General features: G+C 42.7%; 1 protein-coding gene across 1 annotated transcript; it reads left to right on the forward strand.

Moving 5' to 3' along the window:
* Positions 1-17,267: 17,267 nt before the first annotated feature.
* pou3f2a (POU class 3 homeobox 2a) lies at positions 17,268-21,544 on the forward strand. Its single transcript, XM_034580899.1, has one exon. It carries the CDS (start codon positions 18,202-18,204, stop codon positions 19,576-19,578), a length of 1,377 nt encoding a protein of 458 aa, XP_034436790.1. The 5' UTR covers positions 17,268-18,201; the 3' UTR covers positions 19,579-21,544.
* Positions 21,545-23,910: the final 2,366 nt, after the last annotated feature.

Raw genomic sequence — 23,910 nt, forward strand, 5'->3', positions numbered from 1 at the left:
GACAAAGAAGTGGGGAGTTAGCTACACATAGAGTCAAATTCAGGCATGTGCTCATGTACATGCATGCACACACACACACACACGCACGCACGCACGCACGCACACATATACATACAGAGAGAGAAAGGGGTATTAGACCCAACCAAAGCAAACCTGTGAGCGTGAAAGCGCCTTACTGCCTGCCTGCTAGCGAGAGATGTGACTGGATTCTTAAGCAGCCAGCTAGAGAGTGAGGGCTGCTAAATACACACGCTCTCATACACACACACATACACACACACACACACTGAGACACCGCTCATATCTCAAGGTTCAGACGAAGGCTTGTGCCTCATTCCTCTTGTAGCTCGGTGCCTCGGAGCCTCAGCATGCTTGTTAAGGTAACGATTAGGTGTGTTTGTGCGCTTCTGTCTCTGATCTCCCGGGGCCTCATCTCTTTATTTTGATCACATTTATTGACTTTTAAAGTTATTTTTAAGGCGGGGACATTTTTATTAGACAGTATATTATAAACAGAGGGGAGCAGAGGATGAAGGAGCCGGATGCTGGAGGTATAAAGTGTAGCTTTGGCACTGCACATGCAAGGACATCCTGACTGATACAATTTGTTAGAAATTACAGAGGTTAAAAGAGCTGAGCACAGTGTACTTTAAAGTAGCTTCAATCAATATTTGTATATTTATACGGGCTGAAATGACCCTGTGTTATGAGAAAGTGGTCGCTAGTTGTGATGGTTCTTAGCCTCTCTTAGGCCCTTTGTCTGTTTCCCTCTCACCACTCACAGTAGGGACGCTATTTCTGAGGAACACTATGAAGAATATAACGCACACGTCAATCAATGGTATAACCAAAATGAGAGCTGAACATGTGTAATCAAAATAATTACATGTGTTTCCAGAAACATTAACACTTGAACATCAGTGCGGTAAGAACTACCTAAAATGGCAGACTCCATCTTTGAGAAAAAATTACTTTCCCTTTTTTTAGTTTGGTCCATGTCCCATCCACTAACATGGAGGAGGCAGGATTGCATGTTTTACTGCAGGTACTTTCTCCCACAGTCAAAACACATTCAGTTCAATTAGAGACTCTAAATTAACCATGGGTGTAAAGTGAGCATGAATGGTTATTTGTCTTAATGTGTCAGCCCTGCGATAGACTGGCTGCCTACGAGGCCTCTCTCCCATGTAATCTCCTCCTGACCCTCATTAGAAGTGCTAGAGTTAATGGGTGGATATTTATTTGCAGGGATCTTTTTTTTAATCTGACATATGTTTTGCAGAGAAGATGTTTTTCTTTGTGTTTCCTCATTTGCATGTATTTTCTCAACCTGCGGTGCGAGCTCTCTCGACTGTAGAAGTCAACCCACAGCACATAAATCTATTAAGAGTCATTTATATTTGTTCCCAAGTTGTTTTTCCATACATGTTAAGTGTGTACGATTAATATGTTAATTAAAATGCATGTGTGCGTGCTTGTCTTTCCATGTGTGAACCCGCTCCCCGTGCAGAGTGCCTCAGTGTACTGTGTGATATCGCTTTGTGTTGCAATGGAAGAGACAGGCCTAATTACGTCTTTAAGTGTGTAATTAGGAGCAAGCGTAATTGGTGGTTTGTACACACGACGCACTCCTGGTTGGAAAACACAAATTATGTCTGACTCAATGCTCAACATGACTGTTTACTGTGGGAACGACAGGTGGTCTCTGCACTTCTTCATGTTCACATTCGCACAATGCATACGCACTGCATATACAGTATTTGTGTTTCATATAGGGCTGCAACTGATGATTGCAAAACAAAGTTCTCCGTCTGCAAAACAAGGACATTGTTGGATACTTGGTGTGTGTCTTTTCAGACATGACCTCCGGCTAATGTCCGGATAATTGAGTCCAGATAGTTTCCTTTCTTATGCCTTTTCACATATGAAGAACAGAGCGGGAGATTGTCCTGGGTCTGAGAATTGTTGTCTTTCCATTTTGGCATCCTGTTGGTGTCTTCTACGTGTATGGTACCTCTTTTCCATCCTGACATATTTGTCTACTATTTTTTCAGTTTTGCGCCTGTCGTGTTAGACTGACGTGTTCAACACGTTCACACTTTGGCTAGAACGTTTCTACACATTTTCTTTCCATATTCTCACAGGGCTTATTTCCGGAAAATGTCTGGACTTCCGTGCATGTCTGAAAGGACACACCAGCTGTCAAATTTGTATTCTTTAAAATGTGAGAATTTCTTCCCATTATGACTTTATATATTCAAGGTATCAGTGACTCAATGGAATCTGATCCATAAAGTTCAGGCTGATCCTTGAGTTGGGAGGCTCATCACCAAAGCACTACACTGTGGTTTATAACTCTGAGAGGAAAGAGATTACACCTTTGCTAAATGTACAGAGGAATGCAGGTTGGCTGTATTTGATTTGCCAGTGCAGTGTGTTTCTGGGTGATGCTGCATTGGCGTTAAAATGTAATCCGGGTTTAACTTTTTTTTGCCAGAAAATCCAGCAGTTTTTTTTTCTGAAGCCTTCTGGGTCTGCAACCTGTTGCATCAATGCAGTATTTCCATTGAACTGAAAGAAGATGCCATCGGAATTTTAACAACACCTTAAACAGTTAAAGGAGTACTCCTGCAATTTGATGTTGCATCTCCCAAAAATTAGGAAACGTGTCTCACAAAACAGAAATCAAAGCAACAAAAGCTGAGTCTTGTTTTTTAAGTCCCCAGTATGTGCCAAACTCAAAAAGGCTGGAACCTACATTTCCCATAATGCAACTCATAAATTATCAGACCTTCCATGACTGATGAAGTTTTCTGTTACATTTTTGTAAAGAAAATTTAAAAATAATGTAACTTTTGTTTTTCTAAATGGCTTTTAAAAAAGTGCTGCTCTATTCTATATCATTTGTTGAATTGTAGAAATTCAACTTAAAAAATCCAGATAGTTTTAATCGGATCTTTTCATGTGGTATGTCAGGGGCTTTCTGTCACAAGCAATCAAAATTGACTTTTCATCCAGTTTCCGAGTCCCTCAGCAGCGGGAAAATATATATTGGGCTGATGACGTCACCATGACGTCATCAGAGGGTTACTTTCTCAGACATTGAAAAATCCCCCCTAGATCAACACCAAACATTATGATGAGTACTGATCAGGACAAGTAACCCGACCTTCATGATTAGAAATAGTGGAATGCCATTTAAAACAATTGAATGTTGTTTTTGCTTAATTATCTGCCAATCATCAATCAAACAATTAGGCCCAAAAGTCCATAGACGAGTAGCACCGATACTGTACTTACTCTTTCATTTGTGGTATTCTTAGTCATAGACATACACCTTCTCACACATGTAGAGGAGACAGAGGAGGACGGAGGGAGTTGGAGGTGAGGAGCCGCTCTCCTGTTCACAGAAAGGTTGTTTGTTTAGAGGAAATGACACGTGCTGCCGAGGAGGAAATGATCTGCTTGGCCCCATGTAAGACCCTCCCTGGCACCAAGACCACTGCACTCAGCTCTTTTCTCTCCTCCAACACACGCACACACACACAAACACCCCCCTCCATCCTTTTCGTTCCTTCATCTTCTCAGCTCTCCATCCATCGCTCGTCTGTCACGGCAGGAGTGCAGCCAATCCATCAGGGGTCGCAGCTAGGCAAGCCGTGAGGGCATGTGTGTGCGTGGTTGTGTGTGGTTGTGTATATGTGTGCGTGTTTGTGCATTTGCGTTTGAAGAACTGAATATGTGAGTCCCTGTTGTGTTCGTGTATCTAAGTCCCGCTCTAGTACACACTAAACACCCTGTCCATTTTGTGTTTGTGTGCATGCTTTCACACAAACACTCACGCATTCACACGCACACACTTTCCTTCACCCTTAATACACAGTGTGACTGGTTTGTGTGTGGGTGTGGATGTGTGTGTGGCACCAAGGAAGTGGATTGGCCCTGCCTTCCCTGTGCACTGCTGACAGATCGTTGGAGCGTGGCAGGCTGCAAAGAGCCACACCATGCTGGGATAGAGACTTACGATGAAATATCAAATTATGTTGCAAAGGAGTGTGTCTGTGTGGGAGATCGCGCACACACACACACACACACATATATGTATGACAACACACCTAATTGAACTGTTGCTGTATTCCACTAAAAGTCTCCCACTGAGCCATTATGATCTGGTGGCGAGCCAGTATTACTGATGGCGTGTTGTTTTATTTACATAATACATCTCCTTTAGGCCACTGATGTGGTCTCTGTAAAACCACTTTGGATTTATGAGGCCATTTTCACGCTTGTTACCACAGGAAATATGAGTGTCTATCAGCATGCGTTAGAGGGGGAAAGAGTGAAAGCTCCAGCAAGGAGCAGCACTGACAGCTTCACACACACACACACACACACTGGTCTCACACAGTATGTGTGGAGGTGCACACACAGGTCGCTGTGCTTTGTTTTCTGGTGACAGTGAATTGCGGCCGTGTGCTATGAGCCAAATTCCGACTCATAAAATATAGCGGAGCAGAGGGTTTGCTTGGCTCCGTGTGTGTTTGATTGAGTGTATATGTTGCAGGTTAACCACAGAAGAGGTCTCCAGAGTTACAAAGCCATCCAGGGGTGCGTCGGGATCAAGTTAAGCCCAGCAGGGAGCTCTTGGCTGGCCATCAGTATGCACCACCACAGGCTCTCCACACTGGATTTCATCAGTCAAGTGTGCATGTGTGTGAGAGTGTGTTGGTAAGCTATAATGTGTGTACCATTTTTTTTACATGAATAATAATACAATATACATAGTAATGTTCTACGTTATATATTGTTACATATGATTTATGCACTGTGTATATAATATAAACACACTACACAACAACAATGCAATGTGGTTTGATATAGTATATGACTAAAATAATACTAAAGCATATAATATAAGAGTACAATAGTAAAAATGTAGTAATAATATAGTATTATAGTGTAAAGTGTAGTATCTATGTATTACACCACCACTACTATATATATTTTTAACCAGAAAGAAGATATTTAAGTATCTTAATAAAATATAAGTATATAAATAAAATACAATTTAAAAAAAAAGTCTATAATATCACATTTATTTAGATTTGAGGAAATTCCCTTCATAGCTATTCTGGAGCTTTTTTACGAGATTGAAGTTTTTAAGATTTCTTAAATATTTACTTTCCTTAAAGTGCCCCAGAAATAACAGAAATTATTAAATACAATACCAATCCACGACACTGCGATTCGACCGAAAGCTCCACAAATGGACGTTGATCCGAGATTATTTTATCACCTGCTGTTTCTAAACGTCAAAAATAACTTTAAAACTTTGAAAATGTTTGGAAATGTAATAATAAAGGAGTGAATTTGTTTGGTATCAAAAATGTATAATTACAGAGCTACATAAATAGTACCACTATTAACTCAGTTTATTACAGTCAAATTCCATTTCAGTTTTTCTTTCAGCATAATAGCTTTTGTCACTGAAACCCAGTTTTATTTTCTAAATATCTGATATTAATTTAAATGAACCCGAAATAGTTTCTCTTATGTAATTTGTGAAGTATGGGAATTATTTGCAAAATAAGTTGTGCCACAGCTCAAATTATGGCAAGAAGATGACCGGAGTGAACATCAGGTCCAGGTTGTGGCGCTCGCCACGGAAACAAACACACAGAAGCAGACACACTGCAAATCAAAAGCAATTTCGGTATCGATTGCTCAAGTTTCAATAAAAATCAATGGTGCTTGTCTTGTGTCAGGTAGGGTCAACTATCCAATTCAATTTCTTCCTGAGGTAGAGCTGCACAGGCAAGGGTTAGAGTCTGTGTGTGTTTGTGTGTCTGTTCACTTATGTACACAATGGAATGGTCATAATAGCTTCAATGCAGTAATACAATCCTCCAATAATGTGTGTTTTCACATGTGCACCTTTTCACACTCTTAAAAAGGACTCAGTGATTAATTATAGGTTTTTGCTTTTTAAGGTTTTAACCATAGACTGTAAAATATAGTATATAATATAACCCTATGTAAAGATGGACTACACCAAAATATCACAGACACGAACGCTGCCATCTTGAGCATTTGCAGTGGTGATGAAGGGATGGAGCAGTGGTAGCGAGGTCCCAACAAGACACTCAACCAATCGTAGGTCAGTCTCAGCTGTCTATCATGATGTGGTACTCTGTTTTTATAGCATCAAATAATTAACTAATACCATAAAACTTTGTGGAAAACTTTAAAGTGAATAACACCTAAAATGACAGAGATAATTTTGTTATTTGACTTGTACTTTGACTTACAGTTACAGACTAACAGTCTATGGTGTCAACCAATCATTCATATCATATTAAACATATTTTCATCAGTTTGGATTTGTGTGTATGATTCTCTTGGCAGCATTTACTCTAGGCCCTTAAAACATTAATGATCTCTCCATCATCTTTCTTCTGAAGTTGAGATGTATTTTTTCGTACAGAAGTCAGGAGAGGAGAGTTACATAACTCGTCGGCATTCTGCTCCACACACTGTCAATGTATGGAACGGTATTCTGCACCATATTTACGAGTCAAAGTTCAGTTTACTAATATTGCAGTATTTTCTGCCACAGATGCACAGCCAGTGAAAGTAAGGTTCTAACCCTGTGTGCATTTTTGCACTTCAGTGCCAGAAAGCCAGAAAGCTCTCTTTCTCTCTTTTTCCCCCCACGCTGCAGCTTTAATTAAACGCAAAATCTGGAAATGAATTTTCCTCCCACAACTTGGGGGAATTGGCAAAGGTTTTTTAACCGTCCCTGGACTCTTTCATTCATGCACACATAAACACATACACCATTACAGATTTATACAATTGGGATGAGGTGCGCAATTCTCATGGGCTGTATATACACATACAGAATACATCACAGATGAAATATAGCCCCTCAGAAAGACGGCGGAGGAACACCTCCCACCTCCATTCATACCTCCCTCTCTGACACACACACACACACACTCACACACACACTTTACACTGGCTACGTGCTGATTGGACATGGGCAGGGGTTTGCAAACAGAACTGCCAGTGACTGGAAATACACTGAGTGAGAGAGATGAGAGGAGCCCCTGCAGAGCTGAGGAGTGGGCCACAGTCCTTCATACTCTCGACGATGGAAACATCAAAAAGCAAGTCAGGACACAGATAGCAAACATCTACATGCACACATAAAGGAATATTGTCAAAGGCCTTGAGGCTGCCAGGGTTTTATATGTACAGTACCTTACAAAATGTCCCTGGTAATGTCATTGTTTATTAATGTTCAGGTACTTTGCAGAAAAAGAAGGGGGAAGATGAAGGAAAGAAAGTACCACGGATCACTGACCCCCATCCGTCCCATTCCATTCAGATTGTGTTGCTATTTCCCGACTGATCTGTGCCATCTGGCTGTGGATCTGAAATTTTCTGGCACCCCATCCGTGTGGAATGCCCCGACACACACGGCTCAGCTCGTAGTGAAATGAAGGGAAAATGAAAATGAAATGAGCTGAGCTTCTCCCCTGATCTCGGTCTCAGCTTCTGTCCTCTGCTCAATCTCATCACCCTCTCCCTCTCCCTCCCTCCCTCGCTGTATCATCATCCTCTTCCTCCATCCTCTCATCCCTCCCACCGCCCTCCTCCCTGCCGCCACCCCTGGGTAATCAGTGTGCTCTCTCATTCCGTGGCACACGGAGACACATTGATCTGGCAGCACGCGCTCGCACACACACACACGCACGCAAGGTTGTGTCTCTTACACATAAACACTAACACATACATTGATCTGGCCCGCAGGTCAAGTTCAATAGGAACAGCCAAGCGGCCCTCTTTCTATTTTTTTAAACAGAGCAGCTCTGCAGTGTACTGCAAGGAGCTCTCACTCCTTGTCTCTTTTTCCCCCTCACACAGACACACACTCACAAATACATGCATACACAGTCTCTATTCTTTTAACCCATAAAGAACCTGACATTAAAACTACGCAAAATAACACACAAATATCTACACAATGGTGCAACATTGTCAAGCCTCTATTATTTCCAAGTGTCATATCTTGACTCCAATCACAACAGTCTTTTTGTTTCCGTAAAAATGAACCCAAAACATGTCTGAGCCCATTTTTGTACATATCAGACGTACAACATGACATCTATTTTATGTACAAACAAGTTCAAATCTCCCTGTGAGAGGAAAACACACAAACATTGTAAAAACATGCGTCGTACAACCAAAGAGACAGAGTGAAACAAGCTCCGACAGACACATGAGCCAACATCTCAGTAAGCAAGTGCATGCTGGGATTGTTTGGGAGGGGGAATCCCACTTGACTGAAATCTCTCTTTTCCTTTCTGTGTGTAATTTTTTTTCTTTACTCTTTTATGATTCCGGAGTAATTTATCCCTCAGAGAGAGAAGAAGACAGACGGACGGACGCACAGAGAGGGAGAGACAGCGGGGGAGAGAGAGAGAGAGTGAGAGAAAGAGAGTCCCAAATTTGTGCACTGCACTTTGATTTAGTGAAGCAAATTTAATTTTGTTTGCTCAATGCAAAAAAATGTAAAAAAATAAAAAGCGGCATCGCCCTCGACTCGTGTTGATTTCCACTGGAGGCAGAAACATCGCTAATGGGAGCTAGCTCACCACAGCCACGGGGGCGACGACACTAACTGAATTAGCCTCATGCATATATTTAATACAGACCTGCTACACAAATTAGCCCAGTGGTATGTAGCCTAGCACCTCACCAGTGAGGCTCCGAGATCCGAGCAGCAAATTAATTGGCTAGGTTGCCTCCAAGAGTAGTTCCTCAGTTTTTTCCTTCACCCCGAATTATGCTTCCCAATTGCCGACACACATTTGATATGCATGGAGGAAAGAAAACGTGTAAATCTGTGTTTCCTCACAAAAGCATCTGCCCTTCATTTAAAGAGAGTAGGGGTTACATCTCAGCATATGTGTTACTGCATGAACATATAGACTAATAACCCACAGGAGTGCAGCTCTGAGCACCGTATAGTAGATACACCCCCGGAAACATCTCCTTTCGCCGTATACTGCTCTGCTTTGACTTTGTATTTGAAGGTGCATTTGTTTGTTCATTAGGAGCCGCACAAATTCCACATGCTGAGAGACACTGTAATGAACTTGTGCACATCTGTAACCTATGGTGACTACAGACAGGAAACACTAGGATGGGGGGTTTACCTTTAAAGTTTAATGCCCTGAAATCTGTCCCTGCTAAGTAAAGATACACTCGGAGCAGCTAACGAAAAACTCTTGATAAGAAAGAGACACCCTGTTTGTGCTTGTGTGTTAGAGACATAAAACAAGTAAGAGAACAAGACAGAGATTAGTTTGATTACCACACTGAGAACAAGCGCTATTGCTCCCAGAGGTCCCTCCCCATCCATCTTGGTTCGATCCCTGGACATTCATCTTGGCTCAGTCTCCGGACAGGATCTTTAAATGTGGTCGTGGTTTAAGTCGAGCCTTGCAACATCACTATTGGTGTAGTGCAGGACTCGCAATCTGACCCTGACCTTGATGTTTGAAAATGTTAAAGAGAGCTTTAGCAGCGCCGTGATTAATTTCAGTGCAGGATAATTTAGCAGGCAATGAGGTGAGGAGAGATGTTTAAGTTTTCTGATGAATTTAGGAGAAGGTGACGTGTTTTCTCCAAACCCTATGTTCTGCATTTGGGCCTGCCTCGGGGTGATGCGTGTTGCAGTAGGGGGGGGGGGGGGGGGGGGGCTGTGTTTAAAAGGGTGACACAAAAGCAAGAGGCCTATTGAGTCGACTGCCCCACCTGCCCGGTCTCCAAGCATAAAGGAGAGTTGGAGGAACACGGTAAGATGGAAAAGAAAAAAGATAAGTTGATGAAACTTATGAAAATTAACACAAACATTTTCTTAAATCTTCTTATTATTTGTGGCAAGTGTTTTGGTTTAGAAAAGATCTGTTGCACTGTGAAATGATTTAATCACGAAATCACAAAAGAACCAAATCTTATAACTAGAGACAGGGTGTACTGTATATATGTATACATATTCCACTCTAGTGTATTTGGATGATTTATGTGCAGGTTTCAAGTTGATCCAGATGTCAAAACTGTCAAAATGTAACAAAAAATTCGAAAAGAGAAACACCCAGAAATACATTACACATAATGAAGAGTTGTGTTGAGGTCCTGCTGTTACTCAAGTAATCGCGAGGCAGTCTCAGCTGTCAATCATGATGTTCACCCCTTAAAAATTTACTTTTGAACAAACCTCAGGGTGAAAAGAACTCACTAAAATGACAGAAACCATCTCTGAGAAAAATGTATTAAATGTGTACTCAGATTTTCTGTTTTGGTCCATGTCCTATCTGCTAACATGGAGGAGGCGGGGCTTATTACCTGTATTGCAGCCAGCCACCAGGGGGCGATTAAGATTTTTTGGTTTTACTCTCGAGGAGCTGTCATGTCGTCAGCCAGCAAACTGCACCGATTATTTAACTTTATATCTAATTTATTTAAGCTACAATTTGAGGTGTAAAAAGAAACAAGTTGGGCTTTTATGCAATGCTAACTGCTACCAGTCTTTGGCTTAAGAAAAAGCAGGTTGCTGAGCAAACTGTTCCTTATTGTGCTAAGTTAAGCTAACTGGCTTCATGGTTACTGCACCTAACTGGCTTCATGTTTACTGCACAGCCACAAGAGTGGCATCGATCTCCTCATCAAACTCTGCAACACAGCAAACGAGCACATTTCCCAAAATGTCAAACTATACTTCAAACGTTGTCAATGTCCCTTCGGCCTTGTGAGGACGGTTCTGTGCTCTGAGATCTGTCCCCGGTGATTAGAGGAAACAGATAACCATTTAAGAAAGAGACACAAATCTCTACACAGGGGGGGAGTAAGCTGATCAGAATATAGACGTGCAACATTTCTTTCCCTGCTGTTGTCTGTCCATAGCGACACTGATCAGTATTGGTAATTGATACGCAGACCTGTGCTTGTAAAATCCATCCAGCCAGCGACGTCTGTCCACCATTACGGTGTCAAACAGTCAATCATGCATGTCAGCTCTTTGTCTAAGTCATTCTATCTTTCTTCATTGCTTTGCTGTGCACAGACAGAAACAAAAATATTTCTGACTCTTTACACACACACACACACACACACACACACACACACACACACACACACACACACACACACACACACACACACATTTATGAGCTTTACTCTCTCTCCTCATCTCCATCAAAGTCCAGATTTACTGCCTCCATTTCTTAACCAGACACCGGAGTGTATATTCACATAGACACAACTAAATATGTTGCTGCTGAATGCCTATACACACTCTTTCATATCGACTGTGCATGCACTGCAGCCCATTGTGTGTCCATTTGCATGGATAGCTGCACATTTATCTGTACTGTAGGCCATAGTGCAGACTTGTGTATGGACGTATGGAGATTTACACCAGTTTTAACCCTGGGGTTAGCCATCAGTATTGATTAGAACAGACTTAGACTGATTTTAATCCCTGCTCTGCCCGAGACTATCGATCAGGGCGCTGAGCTTTCAAGTGGGTTTAACGACCTACCTGCCCCTCCTCCTGTCCCTCGCTCCCCTGTTTCAGATGTGCTCTTTTTCTACGCGGGCAGGAGCGGCAGAGGTTTGTTATTACAACCCAAAGCAGAAGTGACGTGAGGTGTTAAACTTGGACCCGCGAGCCCAAACACTCCTCTTACACGCTCCTTTTTCAACACTAAACCAGGATGTGACAGCGAGCCGCCTCTAAAATATGACTGCACTCATGCTTCTCCTATCCTGAGTTTGTGTAGGTCATAATAAAGCCGGAGACAAGATGAATCTGGGCAACTCGACAGCAATGTCACGGTAAAAATACCTGGTAATGAATTATGACCACTCACCCAGAGGTGGGAGCTTCGACTCATGTCTTTATGGGTCCTCTGAAGACAGTTATATGGGACAACATGGGAGTCTTATAGGAGCCCTGGTGCCTTGGGACTTGGGTAGTGTTGTGAATTTATAGTTCCACAGAATGGTCACCTCTCTGATTGGTCCAGCACAATAACGCTGGAAATTGAGAGCCTGGCTTTTAAAGTCACGTAGATATATTTCACTGTGTGTTTGTGTGTGTGCGTTTGCCTGCCTGTCCCATGCAGACATATGAATCTGAGAGCATTTTTCAGGGTGGAAACATTTGTCACTGTGTGTGTGAGCGTTTGTGGGAACGTGTGTGTGTGAGGGATGGTTGCCGGGCTTGCCGTTTCTCCTCCATTTGTCCTCCCAGAGGCAGATTGGGGCGAAAGGGGGAATAAATTGGAGAAAGAGAATAAATCAATGCTAAACTGAGCACCAGTGAGACCTCCTAACCCTGACACTGTCACGCGCGTGCAAAATGTAAAACGTGTCCGGGGAAAATGGTATTTGAGTCCATATATCTCCACAAAACCTCGACTCACACACACACACAAGTTGAAATAAAGGAGGAGAAAGGGCTTGTGGGTAATTTCTGTAGTGGTGTGAAATGTATTGTGTATATAAACATGGAAGACATGTCAACATGACTGCCTCCCATTATTATTATACTATTACTGTTACTATTACTATTATTATTATTATTATTATTATTATTATTATTATTATTATTATTATTATTAAATGAAGCCAAAATATCCTGGATATTATTGTTGAAGGCTGCCATCTTGCGCCAATGACGTCATTCAGAGCCTGAGTCATAGGATAGAACCGCAGTATTTAGGACCCGCCAATACACACAATCCCGAGTCAGTCTTAACTGTCAATCAGGACATTTCACCCTGTTTTTATAGCATCAAATAACTAATTAAAACCAAGATTAGTGAAAAAATTAACACTTGAACAAACATTAGTGCGATAACTACATAAAATGACAGGAAATCATCGAGAAAAATGTATTTGATGTGTATTTTGAGTTTTTAGCTCGGCCTGTGTCAGATCCACCAACATGAGGGAGGCTATACTGCAGCCAGCCACCAGGGGTTGATAAAGATGCTTTGGCTTCACTTTTGGGAAGCTGTCGTGTCGTCCATCTTTTTATACAGTCTATGGTTCAAACCCAGAGTAGGTGACATCCTCACCAACTGTTGAGCCTCCTGACGCGTCAACCTTTTACAGTGTGCACACTTCAAGTATCCCCACCACTTCAACTTCTGCAGGCGTTTTCGTCTTCAGCTTTCAGCCTCCACACATCAACGTTATTACATGTATACGTTACGCTTCAACAACAGCCGATGTCAACTGCTTTCATCTCTTTCTCTGCACAAGACAGTTCAACTGCTTTCATCTTTCACTCTGCAACTGTCAGTTCACTGTTAAATTAAAAACCCAAACGCTTTCATCGATCGCACCTCAAAGAGACACTTCAAACTCTTTCAGTGCTTCAACTCCCAACTGTAAAAGCTGGTACTTAAAGTGGAACCCATTCAACTTCTCAGATGCAAACGATTTACATTTTGATAGTGTTTGCACTTGCAATTGTCAGCATAGTAACCGCTCTTTAAAGCACCTACAAGGAACCTTTGATTTTCGTTGAATTTGGCGCCTCTGTGGACAAAAGCGATAATGCTTTCACCTGTCTCCAGTCCGGGTCTGCCCAGCTTGTGCATTTGTTTTGGATGTTTGCAGAATGCATAGCAATGAAGTATCGATATTTTTGTTGCTGTAGGTAATATGACAACATAATAATTACTGTTACCCTAACCCTGCTGTAAATCGTTTCCTCTGAACTCCCCAGTGGTCCGACATCGAGAATATGTTTTATAGAAAAGGCCACTTTTCTCCCTGATTTCTCCGTTGTTGTTGTAGGTCAAAAAGAGGCAGCAAGAATAAAAAGAGACCGTTTTTATTACCAGTTAAGAACTCCTTGTAGTATTAAAGTAATTTAAACCATTTTCTTGTACCTATTTAGGATCTTTTGCTGCATGTTTGTGAGGAAACGAGCTGGATGTGTATTGTAACCCCAGAGCACCAAAACAGGGCATCCCGACATCACTCTCGTGCTCTCTTTTGCACAGTGTACTGAGGCTGCACGTTTGAGGCTGCAGATGGAGCCGGGCGCTGGCGGTTCGGGAGCAGAGAGAGTGTATAGATTGGGATTATGGAGGTGCACTGGGGAAAGGCTCTTCAGTGAGTTTTCTATTCAACTTAAGTCCTCTAAGACCTCCTCATCTCTTCTGAGAGCAGCAAGCTGAGATCTGATCTAATGCTGAGTGCCACATGTGAGTGTGTGTGTGTGTGTGGGTGCGAGAGAGAGAGAGACACAACACTTTGATGAGAGCCTGCTGCGGATGTGTGTGTGTGTGTGTGTAATGAACAAGTGTGTGCATGTATGCTTGTGTGCTTATGTTTAGGGGTAATGAAGGAGTCCATGGTTTATATATTTCTCTGTGTGTACGCCCATGTCCGTGCACTCTCCCTCATCCCTGAAGGGTTGTTTGGGGTATTCTGTGCAGGTTTCGCTCAGGGGGGAGGTGGGTTCTTGGGGTCTTGCATTCAGATGTAATTAGCCCAGACAATGGCCTGGTTAAAGCTGGAATCCTCCGAGCCCCCTCTCTCTTTGATTGTGTGGGCCAGCTGTGGAGGAATGGCCATTATCTCCCTGTGTCCGGCAGCATAAAGAATCCCCCCCCCTCTCTGCCCTGGTTACCCCTGCGTTACAGGGTTCCCACAGGGGGAGGGACATGGGCCGGTCACACACACTGGCCTGGAGAAAGTGAAAGCAACCAGAACACTGGTTCCCTGGCAAACATTAATTCAGATAAATGGCTTCACCTCGCACTTGAACCACTCTTTCTCAGAGTAATGCAGGTGAGCAGGCGGCACTGGTTACACAAGAGTGAAAAATCTGTTCCGATCGACATGTACATGCCTTTATTCTATAGGTGTTTCCACTTGTGTGTGTGTTTTTGTGTGTTTTTGTTTTGTCTGCGTGCCTTTCAATCATAAATATCTCATCGAGAGTTCCGCCCGCGCACAGGGACACTTAGGCCCATTAGACTTGCGAAGAAATTGAATCTTTACAGCACTGGGGCCATATAATTACTGTTAATTTAACGCTCAGATTCTCCATCATTAACTCTCACTGTTGAATACAGAGCGAGTTACAGGGCGAAACAGAGACAGTGTATGTGTTGAGCCTGCAGAGCCTGTGTTGACAGCGCAACCCGGCCCTTTGACTGAATTAACAGCGACCTCTTCCTCTTGTAAGAACAGGACTCGCATCGTTTATGCGTTATTAGCTCCTGTAATTGGGCAGCCAGTAGTTTGCATATTAGTCTATTAGGGTAATATGTTTTGCTTCTCTCAAAACACGGCTTGCCAGAGCCCCTGGCGACACATTTGGTAATTCTCAGAATTACACCCTAATCAAACCAGTGTTCTTTCAATCTCTATAATTCATGGTGCGTTGGTGTACACACATCCTCAGCTTTATAAGATTCATTGATTAAGCTATCGCTGCCTATTTAAGATTCAATTGCAGCATGGTCTTAAACAATATCTGCATGTGACTTTGAATTTGACAAATGTTTCCGTGTATTTCATTGGATGCCTGTGATGTTGCACACAATCCCTGTCTGAAAATGAAGCATCCATATTTTTTATTTTTTGTCTTTCGAGGTTCCTTTAACCTCTAAATAGCTGTTACGTTTTACAGCTGGTGTCCCACTTTCAACCAATAAAATCACATCCCCTAAATAACAGTAGTTGCCAAAGCAGGTCCAGGGACCCCCCCCAGGGTTTCAGAGGGGCCTCAACAGAATGAGGATTATTTTCATTGCAATATCATCCCATTCATTTGAAGACATGACCGGCAGACAGTGCAAAAAGCAGTGCCATGATACATTTTTTTTACAGGGAGGGAGAACATGATGGGATTAGTTTCTCGGTGAACATGTAAATGTTAAGGCAAAGGTAAAGTCTTGCAAAGTGTTATCAACAAAATGATGTTGCTGGATTCACTGTTGCTTAATCCAATTAAAGCAGCTCCCTTTTTTTTATGTTCTTGTTTATCAATTTATTTTTGGTTTATTTGTCAGGGACAGATACACTAAAACTAAGAACAGCTGTCCGGTGTCGGTATCATAGTGTTTCTAGAGGGGCTTTCCTGAAAAACATTAATAAAGATAATACAGAGGAATAAAGAGGTGACAAATACAATATACAATAAAGCCCACATCACAGACCACACTAGACGTGGGCGCAAGTTTGGTGCTAAATAACCAGAACTTTGCTCCTTTAAAAGCTGTTGGAACAAAGGATTTTTTTTTACAGAATGAAACTTTGCAACACTACAGTTGCCACTGGAAGCTGCTCTGGATGATACAGCTCTGTATTCTCTGGATACATTTACAGAGAGGCCGAGGAATAAGCCCATTCAAACTGTAATCGTAGTTATGGTACAGTACACATTATATTTTTAGTTACTCAATGACTTATTTGCAAAGTGAATCTTTCTTTTGTAACTGTTTAGTTAACAATGAAAATATTAATAATTCCACTGCATTGTTGTGCACTTGCAGAATTAACTTTACTGTTAAACATGTCATTGTTTCATTATTATTCCGAGCACTTTATTCCATTTATATAAATTTCACGTATAACATTTAAGTTGCTTCTGCGTGTCCCCTTGCCAACGAGTTAATTGGTTCCTACCTGCTGCTGCTTTATGTAGAACAGGTATGAGTGTAGCAGGGAGGAGTGTCCTCGTGCTAGAGCAGCGCTATCGGCCTGTTGTGAATCTGAGAGTGTTTTGCTGTGTTGGTGTTTATTAAATTAAGACAGGAGAAGAATAAAATCCTGTGGTTTAAAGTTGTGGCCCTCTTATTACCCATAGCCCCGAGGATCTGGAGCACTGCCCACCAACAAAACAAATTATTTAAATACAGACCTTATTAGGTTAAGTTAAGTTAGCAAAACCTAAAACCTTATATTTACTTAAAATGTGGCTGCTGGTAACTTATTCTTATTCTTACTTATATTTATTTTTTCAAAGACTTTCTGTGGGTTTGGCCTGAGAGGTATATAAGAGAGGAATATAAACCAACTGGACATGTGGGAAAATATCATTGAATTTAGAAATAACGATTTCTTATCATCTTAAAACATGTTTTCACTTGACTTTTAAAATTACTTTTGAAATTTAAATGAAAATCTTGAATTATTCCTAAATTATTTTTCTCTGTTGCTGTATGTATGAAGTGGAATCTCAGAAGTAACAATACTTGAGTAATTGTTCAAATTATTTCCACCACTGTTGTATTGTGGGACTGTTTATAATGGAAACAAATTAAACTCTTGTTAGTCATCTCTGCTTTTTGTGCATTGAAAGCTGGAGATAATTTTTCCTCATCCAAATACTGAAATCCAAGGAGTTTAGGGAAACCAGACCTCACGTGCCACTGTGGGTGCTCCCATCTCAAAGTTTACCCAACAAGCAGGTGGAAGGGGGCGCGGTGGGCGCAAAGGATCCATTCTTGCGGCCTCCTCTCTTTAGCCCCGAGTTGCCCTCTCCACTCGCCCCCCATTATTTGTCCCGGCGGCCGAGCGCGCGGCCCCAATGAGCCCTTTGGAACGGAACGAAAAGAAGGAGCGAGCTGCAGCTGTGACGTGGGCGTCGTTGTTCCATTCAGCGCGTTCGCCATGGCAACGGGGCCGAGGCCCTGGAAGCACGTAGCCCCTCTTCTCTAGACGGCGTCCTGAGGGCAAAGAGGCAGCTGGAAGTTTCTCCTCATGATCACCGCACATGGCGCAAAATCTCCCAACCATTGCGTCTCACCTTAAATATACGTGAATGTGGTTAAATCAACTTAAGCAGTTTTGAGAATTTGGACCATGAATGTTCTTTTCTTGTGCGCAAAGATGTGGCCACTACACCGAGGCATGTGTTTCTTATGCAACTTTTACGCACCGTTGACGCACGGACCCAATAAATGTGACCCACTGACCCACATCAAGCGGAATAAACTACTTTCAAACGAGTAGAAATGTGTTTTCCTTTTCTTATAGCTGAGCTCGGTCGGTCTCTTCTGCGCGATCTCTCCCTCCGCTCTGTGCTCCAGCACGCTGCAGGACTGCTTGTATTGTTGGGCAGAGTGATTGGGGTTTCTGTACAATCTCCCGTGACCAATGAGCGGGGTGCTGTCAGGGGTAACCACATCTGTCAACCGTTCTTGGCCAATAAAGAGCGGAGCGAGGCGGACCACAGGTGCGCGCCTCTGCGTCCCCTTGGCACAGCGCCCGGGAGATGCTGGAGAGAGACGCCGAGCTGCCCCGTGGCGCAAAAGAGTTACTGTCAAAGGCAGCCTCCTTTTAACTCCAGCTATCACTCTGGCTCCGATAGTTATGGCGACCGCAACGTCCAACCACTACAGCGTGCTCACCACCCCCAGCAGCGCGCCGCCGCCGCACTCGGAGTCCGGGAGCATGCAGCAGGCGGCAGCGTACAGGGACGCGCACACCCTGCTCCAGAACGACTACAGCACGTTACCGGGCGGTGGACATCCGCTCAGCCACGCGCACCAGTGGATCGCGGCGCTGTCTCACGGTGACAGCGGGGCGCCCTGGCCGTCCAGTCCCCTCGGAGAGCAGGACGTGAAGCCCGTGCTGCACGACAGTGACCGAGAGGAGCTGCAGAACTCCAGCAGTCTGCAGCAGCAGCAACAGCGACACCCTCACCTAGCGCACCAGCAGGCGCATCACGACGCCAGAGCATGGCGAACCAGCACAGCCACCACGCACATCCCCGGTATGGCGACATCTGAGGGCCAGAGCCTGGTGTATTCCCAGTCCGGCTTCGGCCTGATGCCGGGGGGAGAGCAAGGGGGGATGCATCACCACCCCCTCCGGGATGAGGACCACCACAGCCACAGTCCGCATCTCAGCGATCACGGAGGCGGCCCCGGGGCCCACCAGCAGTCTCTCTCGCACCATCACCAGCACGGGGGCCACCAGGACCATTCAGACGAAGACACGCCGACCTCCGACGAGTTGGAGCAGTTTGCCAAGCAGTTCAAGCAGCGGCGCATCAAGCTGGGCTTCACCCAGGCGGACGTGGGACTGGCTCTGGGGACGCTGTATGGAAACGTCTTCTCTCAGACCACCATTTGCAGGTTCGAGGCGCTTCAGCTCAGCTTCAAAAACATGTGCAAACTCAAACCCTTGTTGAACAAGTGGCTGGAGGAGGCGGACTCCACGTCGGGGAGCCCCACCAGCCTGGATAAAATCGCGGCGCAGGGGAGGAAAAGGAAAAAGAGGACCTCCATCGAGGTGGGCGTCAAGGGGGCTCTGGAGAGCCATTTTCTCAAATGTCCAAAACCCGGAGCGGTGGAAATCACCTCCCTGGCGGAGAGTCTGCAGCTGGAGAAGGAGGTGGTGAGGGTTTGGTTCTGTAACCGGCGGCAGAAGGAGAAGAGGATGACCCCCATTGGGGGACAGATACCGGGAGGAGAGGACATGTACGGGGACACCCCTCCTCACCACGGAGCACAGACTCCTGTGCAGTGACCTCAGTTTTATCCTGAGACACACACGGACCCCATCACGGAGGTATAAGTCCTTCCTTATTTCTTTGACTCTGTGCTGGAACCGCTCGGTACTGGACCCCAGCCAGTTGTAATGTTGGACCCTTGACTGACACAGCGGGGAGATACAGTGGCGCAGAAAATACGCATAGCGGAGATGATGGAGAGGGTTCATGGCGCGGGGCTGCCAGGCGCATTGGGATACGACTGGCGTGTGAAAACCAAAAAAAAAAAGAGAAAAGAAAAAGAAAAGAAATCACAAATCTGCTTTTCTACACCTTCAAGGCGCCGGCGTGTCATTATTCAAGGTGTCATAACAGGGGGACAGAGGCAGGGTGTGTGTGTGTGTTGATGTGGACACGAGGTTGTCCACAGGGGGAAAATATAAAAACAAGCTCCGGGCGTGATGTGGAAGAGTCGCAGCCAGAGTCAGACTCAGAGTGGGTAAATAAACGCCATCTTTCCATCATAACAAGAGCAACAGGGGTTCTTCATTCACACACACAGGGAGAGAGAAAGGGAGAGAGAGAGGGCTGAAATGGCAGACACCTGCTGTAGCCTGCTATGTTAAAAATGAAGGCCAATATCAACCAATTATTATTATTATTGTTTTTACTATTATTGTTATTATTATGTCATCATCATGACCAATCAAAATGTGTGGATCTAATGTCAAAATGCATCAGTATATTTATTATTTATTTAATGTGGTAAAGAAAACAATCTGACATTGCAATAAATTCTATATAATAATAACAATAATATTAATAATAATTTTAATGATAATGGTGAGTATTGGTTGATGCTTTTCTTTCCGTGCAGACTTTGCTGGGCGCCTGTTTACAGTGTGTTTTTTGCTGTTTATTATCTTATTTCTGTACTTTTCCAAAATGCTGTGAAACGATAAAGACCAAGACTGTCCGGCTGCAACACTCGAAGCAGTTCAGCCCATTTTTGCCTTCCTTTCCTATAAGAAGAAGAAGAAGAAAAAAAACAACAGAAATATTTAAAAAAAACAACAAAAAAGAAAAAATATGAAAATAATGATAATTACAAAAAAAAAAAATTCAAAAAACTGAATATATCCTGGTACCAGCTCTGGCCGCAGTGGCTCCACTACTTCTACTGTATGACTCATTCATTCACTGAGAAGACAATTTGTGGGATGTATCTCCATTCGTTTTCGTATGGCTTCGTTTGTTTGTATGTTTGTTTGTTTGTTTGGTCCGTTTTCTCTGTCAGTCTGTGCCAAAGCACAAACACAGACACGTGCTCTTGTGCCACTTTAATCCTGTGATTTATTAACCTGATCTGATGGTGGAGGGTTACATGGGGAAATCCAGCAGCGAAGTTGGAGATTTTATTCTCTGACTCAAATTCAAAGATAAGATATAGATTTTTGTTTTTTTCATCAGAAACACAAATTCAACTGAAGGGCGTACATGACTGGAGGAAAAACGTAATACCTGAAATGAATTATTATGTGAATTACAGAAGAGTTACAGAAGTTTTTTGCGTTTCAAAAAACTTTATGAACACAAGGCCAAGTTAACAATAACAAAGTGGATCAATAACCAAACAATCAACTCCATTTTTTTAATTTTTTCTTCACGAATTAATAGAAATTACGCACAGCAAGATTCTTTGACAATTTAACGCATTTCAAGGACACATTGCATAATTCTAATAATAACTCACGTTTGGCCTGATATTGTTTGAATGCCTAAAAAGACAATAAGTGTAATTCTGAACACGTCACTTCGATCCTTCAGCTGAATTTGAGTGTCTGAGGTGGAAAGAGGAAAAAAAGAAAATCAACCAAACCAAAACAAAATCGCATTGACCTGAAATCTGTGATCAAACCAAGAAGGAGGTGGAGAAAAGAAATCAACGATTGCACAATTTCTATATGCTTTTTTGTCATTAAATCGTAATTGTTTTCTACAACACTTCAGTCTTTTGCACGTTTGTTCAGCTCCACGACAAGAAGCGAGACGCAACTGGCAACAAAGCTTTTTGTTTTTGTTTTGTTTTTCTTTCCTCGTGCGCGGCCTCGCATTGTAATGATGGATTTTTATCAATCCGTCTCGGCTGCTTAAAATTGTCCTTCAGCTGTTTTGTGTGTTTCCTGCCGCTGATGTTGTTGTGTGGGGAGATGCTATAATCCGTGAAGATGCTTACACACACACACACACACACACACACACACACACACAGCTAGTGTGTGAGGGCCTCAAATTGAAATACATGGCGTTTAATGAGACTAATATTTTTAATCAGGGACAAATATGAGAGCTAATTGACAATTATGACGAAAGATGTCAGGACAATGAATCCAGTTTGTGCACAGGCCTGTGTGTAGGCGATGAATCAAGAAGGGGAGATGTCATGTTGGCCCAACTGCAAGGTGTAGGACACAAGGTGGACCAATATAAACAATATAAATCAGACTTGTTTGAGTTATATGGAAAACAAATTGGCCTGAGCCTTTATTGTCCACCATAAAATAATTGTAAACAAGTCGTATTTATCATTTTGACAAGTAGGATATTTTTTTTAATGCAAAATATGAGTGAGTACACAAATATCATTTATAAAATGTTTAAAATTTCATTTTAATACATGAGAAGCAGGTGAGCGCAGTATAAATTCAAACATATTTAAGGGATTTTGTTACAGAAAGATTTTGTTATTATTTTTGTTATTATTATTTCTATTATTTCTATTATTTATTTCACCTGTTATATTTGGGGCTTTCTTATTTTTTTTACCGTATCTCTGTTTCCTTATGTTTGTCTTTAATTCATGTTTAATTCTTCTTCTTAATATTATTATTATTATTATAAGCTTGAGCGGTTCATTGGCCAACTCAGGAATCAGTGTGCTGATGCCACCTAGTGGATGTTAGCAGTAGTAGTGGTTAAAGGCTTGGAGATGAATGTAGGATGATTACTTCATGGACAGTGACTGTTCATGTAGTCAGGGATGCACTTATATATTTATTTTATTATGCTTTCTAAATTATAATGTGTAACTGCTCATGTCGTCTGTATTATTTCCAGGGTTTTTAGAGAGTGTATCCACTGGAGCAGAAATTCATTCCGATTCATTCTGATTCTAGTTTTTTAGAACAGGATATTTTTCTGCCAGGATCCTGTATTAATTTCACCATGACAAATTGTATTCTGGTCAGTTTAGTCAGATGAAAAACTATATTTTTCAGATCCCAAATTTAAAGTAATCATAGTTCAAAGATCAATTCTTTAATAGGATGAAGAGTTTAGTAACAGCTGTGTTGAATTCACAAGCCGCTGTCATATTTAAGAGGGAGTTTCTTTTTTTGGCATGACTCTGCCATGTAAATAAAACTAGCAAAAACATACACATGTAATTGTGTCCAACAAAGATCCAATTCATTAAAAAGAGCTTTATTTTGAAGGGCTGATTGATTGGTGTTGGGGGACCCTGATTTATTCCCTCAGTATTTCTAAAATCCTGGCTACAGTCCCTCTTCTAAATTATGATCCTTATCTGCGTCTGTCTTAACCCGAGTAATTCACATAGTCCAAAATCATGAATGCATTTATTTACAAAATATTTCCATTTTTATGTTTTTATCTGTTTTCAGTGAGTCTCTAAACAACAGGGGTCTGGCAGTGACAGGCTTCAGTTTTCTGTCATAGAGGCCTGTTTACCGCTGTGTGATTTCATAGCCTCATCTCAGCTTTTACTTTGAAATATGAGCCAGTGTGTGTCGTTTTAGGGAAAAAAGAAAAAAAAGAATGAAAGTGTGTGTGTGCATGTTAAGTCAGGCCTAAACACAGCTCTCTGGAGGACCCTATTGCCTGGATTCTGTCCTATCAGCAGGCGACCATCTGCCCTCCTCCTGGCCCTCACGCTCCTACAGGCATCCCCTGCATTATTCATATCTCCACACAGACACACACACACAACATCCCACCTCACACACCATGCATAGAACTACAGAGAGCCCCGCACACACACACACGTGCACACACAGCTGCTACCTCTGACGCTGTAACGCTGTCTCCGACTCTGGTGTCATTGGCAGCTCTGAATTGTCTCCTCTGTCTCGTGTCTCCCAGGGATTCTGCACAACGTTGACACACATGCAATCAGCCAGATCACCAGTCGTCTGTCCACCAGTGTTTTGTCTCTTTTCCCCTCATTTCATGCACCTTTCCCTCACCCGAACCCACGCTCGGTCTCCACAGTGGTGCTCCCGCGATTTGCTTTTTCTCTTCCTCTGCCCTCCTTTTTCTCTGCGCTCCTCCAAAGCTCCAGCACGAGCACA

Source organism: Hippoglossus hippoglossus, chromosome 24 (genome assembly GCF_009819705.1).
Source record: "Hippoglossus hippoglossus isolate fHipHip1 chromosome 24, fHipHip1.pri, whole genome shotgun sequence".
NCBI classification, from domain to species: domain Eukaryota; kingdom Metazoa; phylum Chordata; class Actinopteri; order Pleuronectiformes; family Pleuronectidae; genus Hippoglossus; species Hippoglossus hippoglossus.